Source organism: Phalaenopsis equestris, unplaced genomic scaffold (genome assembly GCF_001263595.1).
Source record: "Phalaenopsis equestris unplaced genomic scaffold, ASM126359v1 Scaffold000002, whole genome shotgun sequence".
NCBI classification, from domain to species: domain Eukaryota; kingdom Viridiplantae; phylum Streptophyta; class Magnoliopsida; order Asparagales; family Orchidaceae; genus Phalaenopsis; species Phalaenopsis equestris.
The window spans coordinates 8,388,770-8,399,196 of NW_018164444.1; the positions used below are offsets into that span (position 1 = coordinate 8,388,770).

The window sequence follows — 10,427 nt, forward strand, 5'->3', positions numbered from 1 at the left end:
TATATATATATAATGCTTTCTTATAAAAAAAGGGGGTGCAGCATTCAAATCTCTGGTATTTTGCAGTAGCAGGCCTCACCCGAAAATTGAGGTCAACATATACGCCATCAACAAATTTTCATCATCCGACATGAATCTCGAGGTATGAAACATACTTTGCAATAAATGTTCAATTTTCGATTAAAAATCATCTGAAACTCTGATTTCAACAAATTTATAGTCAAACTAACTGGCTCAACGAGATAGACACAATGATACAAAAATTGATCCTATCATGGTCAAATCAAGCCAAGATAAATCCGATAAACCACTTTTAAAAACTTTCATTACATAATTGGAAGGCTAAATGAATTTCAAATTTGACAAGTTTATAGTTGAATTGAGCGCCTTGACTAGATAAACATAACGAGCTCAAGATCGCTCAATTATGATATCATTAGGGAACTCAAATATTCATCGAACACCATCTGATCAAGGGAACCTCATTAGACTGTCCAATGGAGTGGTATGAATTTGTTCATTATTTGTAGAGGCCTCTTTCAAATTTTATAAATAGAGTCATACCTCTCTCTTGAGCAGGAACTAGACCTTGAGTCATAAGAAGATAGAAGCTTGAAGGAGTTGAAGTCTAGCATCGCTTCTAAACTGAAGATCTAGCGAACCACCCACAACCACAACATGTCGGTCACCATTGACCACCATCGATCGCCTCTAACTCAAAGTTAAGACTCATTTTGCAGAGTGAGTAACAACCATCGTCCTGGATTCACAAAACATCATACAGAGCAGTTCATCATCATGAACGTTGGTCCAACCTCGAAGACCGTGTGTCGAAGCTCCAACACTGCTCTACGTTGCGACCGCTCCATACCATGGGGCAACGATCACTTTTTATGCACAACTGTTATAACTCAAGGAACTGTGTAACCCTTTCCCGCCTATGAGACAAGGACATATACGTGTATTCACCAACTCATAGCAGATTATTTCAACTGAGTCAGACCTCGTAGTTTTTCCCCTTGTGAGTTTTTCACATGAAAATTTTTTATATTTCTATTTATCACTTTTAATACTGCAATGTCAAGATGATAGTTCATTACTCTATTGCAAATTCTCAGCACGCATCAGAAATAAAAACATTACAATATGTTTATACTAGTTTGTTCAAATATAAATATATTTGAAGAGGGCAACTTTTTTCACTGAACTGGGTCTGTTAATCCACAACCAAATCCAAATCTGTATCTGCAAGAGTGAAAATTAATTCTCTTCCATTGAAAAACAAAATTAAGGAATGAAAAAAAAAAAAACAGATGAGAAATATATTTTGTTATCATGGAAGTGAAAGGTAGGCAAGAAATAGTTCATTAGATACCTTGATGCAGCTTCAGTAATGGGGAAAAAGAAGAAACTGGACAGACATGTACTAGTGCCCGCTTAAAATGCCCAGTCACAATTATTAAAGGGAAGATTTACATACATACAACTCAATTCTTATGTATTTACACATCTAATATCCACACTTCAATTTTTACATACATACCAAACATGAAAAGATATATTTCACTATTTAAAATTTGAAATGGTGATATTTAAAATGTGATATGAAACTTTGGGTGGTATAAATATAAAAAATAAAGTTTAGACTTTAAGTATGTAAATACATATGAATTGAGTGGTATGCATGTAAATGCCGCTTTTTAAAATGGCAGCAATTTCTGGGCATAGGACCAATAGCAGAGGCAAGTAAAACTGCCAGAGCTTATATAATATATAATTGTGGAGTCAAGCAGCAGAAGCTGACCTTACTCTGCAGAACTTTTGGATCAGAGTAATTTGCCCAAAATTTAATTTTTATAAATTTCAAATTTTTTTGATTAATTTTAAGATAATTACACTATAAAAAAAAGTAATCAAAGTTTATATTATACTTATCTTAAAATAAATCTAAACACCTGGATGAGAAAAAGGAAGATTTGCATAACTACCATTCAATTCCAATATATTTGCATATCTAAACACCTAAATTTCAATTTTTACATACATACCACACCCCCATGCATGCAAAAATGTATTTCACTTCTTTAAAGTTAAAAAGGTGGTATTTTTTTATGTGATATTGTAAGATTTGGGTGGTATAAAAGTATAAATGAAAGTTTAGGTGTTAGATATGTAAATAAATAAGACTTAGTTGGTGTGCATCTAAATGCCCCAAAAAATTGGTGTTATTTCCCCTCTCTGCCTCAGAGAGGACATGCACGTGAAGGTCCAATAATTTCCCATGCACTGAGTGGGTCCAAACTCAGCCAGCCTATTCTCAGTTGTTCTCAACACAAAATCCATTAATTTTAAGAATCTCTGCTCTCTCTCTCTCTCTCTCTCTCTCTCTCTCTCTCTCGCTCTCTCTTCCCTTCTTCTCTAACAGCCAAACTCTCTCTTCCTTCCTCCTCGGATTCCTCTACCTTCAATGGCTAAACAGATGGTTTCACTCTGTTATTACTTCTCCCTTCTCCTAGCGTTCATGGCGGTTGGCTTTGCAAGTATGGAGGAGAAGAAAGTTCTGAACTTGCAGAAAGTGGATTTGGGAGAGGAGAGAAGCTCCAAGTGTCTATTGCCTCAGAGATCAAGTAAATGTAGTTTCTGATTAGTATTTCTTCAAGACGTATGATTTCAGAACTGATTGCTGTTCAAGGAATTCATTCTATTTTCATTTAGTTATGTGTGTGTGTGTGTGTGTGCGCGCGTGTGTGGTGTAGATTAGTGTTTCTGGGAGACCTCTAAAATTCAAGAGCAGGTATGCATCAATAAATGACTTTTTTAATCAGTGTAGAGAAAACAATAAGTTTTATATGTAGATTTTGCTCATTCTTGGTTGAGATTGAAGCACACAGAAAGAATAAAATTGTAAATTTGATTTTATTAATTTTGATTAATATGTTTCTGTGATTATGGTATTTTCTCTGCTCATGTGGAGAAACAGAAACTAAAGTCCATTACACTTAGGGGTGCTTGGCTGCAACCAAGATTTACATTAAATAAGATTTAGTAAATCCGGTAAATTCAAATTTATCAAATCCAGATGTTTTTAAATCTGAAACCGTTTGCCGTCTTCTATTCCTAAGCTAAATCCATTAAATCCATCTAATAATCAGATTTAAGTAATCTGAATTTACGTTGAAAAAGAGATATAACAGAGAGATATTGGACTTACTAGAGTGCAGGATTTAACTTCCTTATTTTCTGCATTTAGTTGGATTTATGTTAAATCCAGACGTAAATTCTAATTGTGCTAGCAAACACTCCTTTACCATACTCTGTTTACAGCAAAAGAAAGAGACAATAAGCAAAGGCGATACACTCTTTTACAACTTTCACATAAAATTGTTTCAAATGAGAAATTAGAGGTATTTTTATTGTCATCATTGCCCATCAACTTTCTAATTTGGCAAACATAACTCTAGTTTCTTCTATATAAAAACATAAACTATTTTTCTAGACTAACACTTAAACCACAGGAAGAGAGAAAGGTGCAACAATACTAGAAGTAAAACATCACAGCTGCTCCATGTCATTCTCAACACCCGAAGCCAAACTCATGAAGATCATCAATTCGGACAATGCAAGAATCTCATACCTGCATCACCGAATCAAAAACTCCGATCCAAAAACCACAATGAAAGTTCAATCAGAAGCTCAAATCCCATTAACCTCAGGAGCTGAGCTCCAGACTCTAAATTACTTGGTCTCAATCAAGCTCAGCAACAGCGAAGTGACTTTGATCGTCGACACCGGAAGCGACCTAACATGGGTTCAATGCCAGCCCTGCAGCTCCTGTTACAACCAACAGGATCCTATCTTCAATCCCTCTACCTCTCAATCCTATCAGCTGATTCCATGCAACTCCCCAACTTGCAGTTCAGTCCAAATCGCAACTGGAATATCTTCTTTTTGCAGCACTGATCAACCAAGCTGCAACTACTCTTTCAGCTATGGAGATGGATCTTACACAAGCGGAGTTCTCGGCTGGGAACAAATTGACCTTGCAGGAACCATTATCGATGGATTCGTATTTGGTTGCGGACGAAGTAATTATGGACTTTTTGGGGGGGCTTCAGGATTAATGGGGCTGGGAAGAACACAATTATCACTCATATCACAGACTACTCTTCAATTTGGAGGCATTTTTTCCTACTGTTTGCCTCCGAGAGAGTATGATTCATCAGGCTCCCTTGTTCTTGGAGATAACCCCTCCATTTTTAAGAATAACACTCCTGTGAGTTACACAAGAATGATTCTGGATCCTCCAGAATCACCATTCTACTTCCTTAACCTTACAGGAATAAGCATCGGTGCGGTGGCTCTACAAGCTTCGGGATTTTATAATGGCAGCAAAGTTCTTATTGATTCAGGAACGGCGATTACCAGACTCGTTCCTTCAGTTTACAGAGCTTTGAGGGATGAGTTTGTGAGACAGTTCTTGATGCATCCGGGGGCTCCAGGGTATTCAATATTGGATACCTGCTTCAACTTGGAGGGTTTAAGGGAAGTAAGCATCATTCCTGCAATGAAGTTCGTGTTTGAAGGTGGAGTGGAGGTTGATGTGGATGTTAATGGACTGTTCTACTATGTTAAGGAAGATGCTTCACAGGTTTGTTTGGCTCTGGCGAGCTTAACGTATGAAGATGAGGTTGGGATTATCGGAAATTATCAGCAGAAGAATTTGAGAGTGGTGTATGATACTCTTGGATCGAGCCTAGGGTTTGCAGAAGAAACTTGTGGGTGGCTATAGCAGGAGCAGGAGGAAGATAAATGACAAGGTACTATACAGGAGATTATGCACATTTTATATTTGCAAGTACAACTGGTTTTCACATTAAGCTTCATAGTTTCTGGATTAGGAAAATATACATGATTGAGATTGTAAAGAACTGTAGAAAAATATATGCAGTATCTTAATGAAGTTTCTAATGCAGCAGCTTTTTTTTCATAATAGGTAGATAAAATGTATTATTTAGAAAGTAAGCTCCAGTGTCTTTTAGATCAAAATATTGAAAACTCTGCCTTTCAAAAAAGTCCAAGTGAAGGTTAAGAAGATTGTAAAAAATTGAAATGTGGATCAAAATTAACAGTACATGACAAAAAAAAAGAGATAATTAGACAATCTACTTTTTAGTAAGATAAGAGTTCATTCTTCTTATACATGGATGCATATTATAATTTTCATCACATAAATGGCAAAGATTGACATTAATTAAAAGTTGACTTCGGCTGCATTTATACTCATAAAAAAGTTCAGCTATTTTGCATCTTACCGATGCAAATATTTCAATGAAAGGAGAGAGATGTGAATGGAGAGTTAACATCATCTCTCTCTCTCTCTCTCTCATATAACCTAACCAATTCTCAAACTCGGCTCTTTACATATTGATGTGTAAAATGTGAAGTTGTATTATAGTGTGTTGAGAATGTATTTCGTCTTTTTTTTAAGCTATTTGTGTGTGTATGTTGTATATTTGTGCAGTATAAATGGACAAAGGAAGTATTTGGATATCACATTTTACACAAATGACATCCCCTAAACTAGCATTTTACATAAAAATTGCAATTCTTTTTTCCAAACAAGCGCACCATCAGCAGGTAACTAATGTCAATATCTGGACTAAGAAAAATCTTTATAACTCATTTTTACACAAATATCACCTTCTGTTTCTCCTTCATTTGACTAATATTGGAGACTGAGGGTTTTACTCAAGTTGTAGATCTATCTACAGATTAAGAATATTGATAAACTAATACTGGAATCAAATAAAAAGTTATATATATATATATATATATATATATATCATTTCTTCAGAATTTAAGAATCGCAAACTACAAACATTATTCATGCAAAGTAATAAACAAAAAAAAGTTCATATTTAAATCATACATAGTGTTCATGCATAAACAATGCAGTCTTGCTCTAAGAATAAAAAATAACAGATTTCCATTCCATGTAAATATTTGTATTCTTAACAAAAATTTGGAATCCTACAAAGATGCACAGGTAATACTAAAGTGTGTGTACAAATGACAAAGAACAATGGTATATTATAGCTAAATCACTACTTGAAGCAATTACAGAAGACGAAAAAACCAATTTTACTAAAAAAAATCCTCTAGGAGCTGTTTACCAGAGATGCCAATTCAACATCAGCTTCTTTCGGACTATTTGTGCTTCCATTTTTCATTAACATCTCAGGAGGAAGAAGATTCGAATTCTGATCAGTTTTGGGAACCAAAAATAACAACGACAACGGCAACAATCTCATTATATTGCGGATCAAAATTGCCGTCCAAAGGTTACCGAATTCAGTGCGCGTAACCTTCAAGAGACGAAGCAATAGCCCACCACCCCAGGACGATGAGAGCAAGCCGACATTATCAATGGACATAAGCAACGCGAAAAAAGTTCCTTCGATACCTGATGGACAAAGCTTGGAGCTCAGGACGAGAATCGGCATCCACTTTAGGCGCCCAATCAATTGCGAAACACACTCGTCGAGGACGACGAAGAAATAATCGGGAATCCCTAGCTTCAAGTTCAGACGGAGCACCAGAATCAAATCGAGCATTCCAACGAAGCCAGTTAGGAGTTGCGACCAGAAAAGCAAACCGCGGAACTGAAAGTCCTTTAGAAGGTTTTGGTAAAGCAGAACGCCCAAAAGCGAACCGATCGATCCGATGGAGAAGATGAATCCAACATTTTCCTGCAGCACAAGCATTGAGATTTGCGTTTATTATACAGGAGTAAATGAACCAGGCTCGAGCTCACCAGCCCAGCTCATCTAGCCAGCTCAAATTTGAGCTAGATTACTAAACTAGCTTGAGCCGGCTAGTTGGCTCGCTAGCTCACTAGTTTAGCCTACTGCTGACCATTTCGATGCATTTTTTTTGTCATACTCCTCCTCTGGCCACCAATACCTTCGCCGTTGGGCACCCGTAAAAATTGAATTTTAGTTTGAGCTTGTGAGCCAGCTCAGCTGCTACCGCTATGAGCCGAGCTCGAGTTTGGCATGGCTCGAGCTCTCCTCGACTCGTCTACACCGTTATGGTAGATATCTATGCTTAGAATAAAGTTGGGATCATTTTAACCCAAGTGTCTATAAAATATCAAATTATTCCCTTAACTCATTAGAGTTAAAATAATAATCTGTTGGGACTTTTCCAGCCCATATTAAAAGCATCTAGAGAGTAAATTTACGCTTTTATAGACTCTAGGACTAAAATGATGTGCTCCGAAAAAATATAATCCCTCCAACTATTTATTTGGGGTCATTTTAGTCCTAGAGTTTATAAAATGTCAAATTAGTTCACAAACACTTTAAATTTAAGCTGAAATAGTACTTCGTGGGAACTATTTATGGAGACCAAATTGACATTTTCATAGATTCTGTGACTACTAAACTTTGGTAGTTACCTGGGAAAAAGCAGGACCAGCCTTAGGATTTGTATACCAATAAAACATTCCTTCCTGAATGTTAAGGCTCAGGGCAAATGTAATATACGTATATAAGCATGGCCTCCAAACTTGTGGGCATTTCAAAGTTGACCACATAGATTTGCCAACTTGCAGAAACCTCTTGTGAACCTGAGATCAGCTTGTTTTAAACAACAGCATCCAAAACCAAAAAAAAAAAAAAGAAAAAAAAAAGGACATTTACATACATACCACAAAATTCTTATGTATTTATGTATCTAAGACCAAACTTTATTTTTTACATTTACGGCATTCAAATCTTTCATATCACATTAAAAATATCACTTCTTAATTTTAAAAAAAATGAAATGCTCCTTTTCATGGATAGGTAAGGTTGCATACATGTAAAAACTTACGTTTAGGAGTTAGATATGTAAATACATAGGAATTGAATGGTATGTATGTGAATCTTCCAAAGAAAAAAAAGGGAAGAAGATAAAGGGAGATCTCACCTCAGTGTAAGCAAAATTAGTAGTATGTGGCTCCTTAATCAATATTCCAACTAAGAATGTCAGCAAACATGGGATACTTAACAAGCCAATTACCCCCTTTCATGAATACAAAAAATAAGAAAAAAAGTGAACATTAATTCTGTTCGAGAAATTATGAATGTTCATCACAGTCAGGCTATGTTTAAGCATAAAGAGGATTCTTCGAGAAAATAACCTGTGATCCCATGGCATGAATGAGTATCCCACTTAACGAAAAACCTATAAGTGCTCCAATGGAGGCAGTCAATCCACATAAGCTTTGCATGTCCGCCGCAAGAGAAGGTTTAGCAATACTGTTCTGCGCAACACAGGCATCTATAGTCACATCTGCTATAGCTACACCTGCGCTTCCTGCAGTCATTGCCAGTAAGGCAAATACAACATGCAGTTTGCTATGGAGTGATAATGTGAGCATTGAAAATATACCCAAAAGGCCTGCATGGTTCATGCATACATTTAATCAATAATAAGCTAGTTGACTTGAGGAGAATACATTAATCCATGACCAAATGTAAAAGAAACAATCCTCAATCAGTAGTTACAAAGATGAACACACCTAAATGGAAAATGGTGCAAAGAGTGATGGAATCTTTTACAAAGATTTTGTTTTGCCTCTGTGTCGCTTATCAAATTTGAATTTTCTACTTGCGAATTGGGTAAACAGCATTTTTTGCCATTTCCTTCTAATAGTCATTGGCATCATATGTTTGAACTTATCCAATCAGATATGTGGGGCTTAGTCCTGCTCTTACTAGCTTAGAAAATTTATATTTTTCTACCACATTCATTGATGATTACTATAGAGGATTACATGGTTCTACTTAGTCAAATGTTGAATAGAATTTGAGTATATGATCCAGACATTTTATTTTTAAAAAAAAAGTCCACTTATTTGGCTTCAAATCAAACATCTACACTGATAATACTCTGAAATTTATGTAATTTCAATTTCAAACTTCCTACACTATTAATTAAAATATTCAATAGAACTTTTGCTCCTATGCCTCCTAACAAAATATTATGGTTGAAAGCAAAAAGTGTTATTTGCTTGAGGTTTCTTGAACTTTAATGTTTCAAGTATATGCTTATCGACAACTCTAAGGTGATATGATGTTAATAATATGCTATCTCATTGGGTTCCATCCCCTCTCCTTTATACTTTTTTCCCATTCTCTCTTTTGAATCTTTGCCTGCCCTATTTTAATAGCACCAAATATTTGTCCTTGTATGTTTTGCTCGTGCTTTTTTATCACTTAACAAGCTCTCTAACTGCGCCATTTAACATATATTTCTAGACCATTCTTGCATTAAAAAATGATATTGAAAATATGATCAACTCTCTCAATATTCTATTGATCAATGCTATTTTTTAGGAGACAACAAACTCTTTCGTTCAATCCTCTTTAAAGTGATCTTCACGTTATGTTTCTATAGAAATGCCTCTTTTTACATTTATCCCGTTATAAATTTAATCAAGACAATATCGATCTCCACTTATTGCAACACCTTCAACTATATTATCATAATCGTCTAAGAATCTACTTGCTAAGGAACTCCCTAATCTCCTCTTAGCAATTTCCCTTGAAAAAGTTTAAAAACCTTGATTTGTTCGTCATAATCACTCTTATATGACATTTGATCATCTCTCTTCTTTTCATAGATTCTCCTAGCTCCTATCCTTTGTATCTATTCCCAAAACATATCAGGAAGCACCATAAAAAACATTCTATAAAGAAGCAATTGATATGTTGGGATGGGTAATGTTCATAGTCATCATACGTCGTACTTGCTTATCCCCACCCTACCCATACTAAGGCTAAGTTCATATATTGTTGTTGGGGTCTTGTTGACCTCATTTTTAGTGAGGTCTAGTCTTCCTCTTAGGGTTTAGGATCTAGCCTTAGGGATCTCCCTTTGACTATCTTAGAACCTTAGAAATGGGACCCGCCTCGTTTTAATTCGACCTATTTCCGTCCTCTTTTGTGGTTCCAAGTGTGTGGTATCGACTTCTAGCATTTAGAAGGGTGAAACCAACATGAGGAAACCCAAAAGGGATCCCTATAGGACCTTTTTGAGCCTTAGGGTGGCCTTCTGCACAATTCGCCCCCCCGCGCGCACAAACTTCGCAATTCGGAGAGCCAACACGTCCGATCGCCATAATTCACATCGCTTGCACTGTTACCCGTCGAAGACTCGAATGAAATTTTTGAAACAATCGATCGCGGGTCAATATTTTTGTGAAATTTGAATTTCGACGCGTTTTTGACCCGACCGTCGACGACGTCGTCCGAGCGACCCCGGATGACGAAACGGACTGCGCCAACGCGTCCGGAACGTCAATTTTGCCTAGGGAGGACACCTATTTTGTCGCATCGTCGTGCGCGGGTAAAATGTGTTTTAATTAATATATATATATA

General features: G+C 36.2%; 2 protein-coding genes across 4 annotated transcripts in view; one reads left to right on the forward strand and one right to left on the reverse strand.

The window, feature by feature from the left end:
- The first annotated feature begins 2,402 nt into the window (after nt 1-2,402).
- Nucleotides 2,403-4,991, forward strand: LOC110022642 (aspartyl protease family protein At5g10770). Of its 2 annotated transcripts, XM_020721800.1 has the most exons (3): nt 2,403-2,627; nt 3,325-3,404; nt 3,516-4,991. In XM_020721800.1, the coding sequence occupies exon 3, from the start codon at nt 3,566-3,568 to the stop codon at nt 4,787-4,789; it is 1,224 nt and encodes a 407-aa protein (XP_020577459.1). In that variant the 5' UTR covers nt 2,403-2,627; nt 3,325-3,404; nt 3,516-3,565; the 3' UTR covers nt 4,790-4,991. The 2 variants fall into 2 exon arrangements, with proteins under 2 accessions (XP_020577459.1, XP_020577390.1); XM_020721731.1 differs by lacking the exon at nt 3,325-3,404.
- A 1,004-nt stretch (nt 4,992-5,995) lies between these two features.
- LOC110027382 (probable folate-biopterin transporter 2) overlaps nt 5,996-10,427 on the reverse strand; it is a 22,334-nt gene continuing 17,902 nt past the window's right edge. Inside the window, exons 2-5 of one of the 2 annotated variants that reach the window (XM_020728783.1) lie at nt 8,186-8,361; nt 7,972-8,067; nt 7,460-7,630; nt 5,996-6,749 (exon numbers count right to left, since the gene is read on the reverse strand). In XM_020728783.1, the coding sequence (XP_020584442.1) occupies nt 6,159-6,749; nt 7,460-7,630; nt 7,972-8,067; nt 8,186-8,361 (1,034 nt within the window). In that variant the 3' untranslated portion in view covers nt 5,996-6,158. Of the gene's footprint in view, nt 6,750-7,459; nt 7,631-7,971; nt 8,068-8,185; nt 8,446-10,427 lie in introns of both variants that reach the window. The other variant, XM_020728791.1, reaches the window with a different exon arrangement.

Bases quoted from the DNA above. Each gene is read 5' to 3' on its own strand.
- LOC110022642 (XM_020721731.1), top strand. From the start codon at position 2,468: ATGGCTAAACAGATGGTTTCACTCTGTTATTACTTCTCCCTTCTCCTA. The intron at 2,628-3,515 runs GTAAATGTAGTT...CTTAAACCACAG, and splicing joins TCTATTGCCTCAGAGATCAA to GAAGAGAGAAAGGTGCAACA.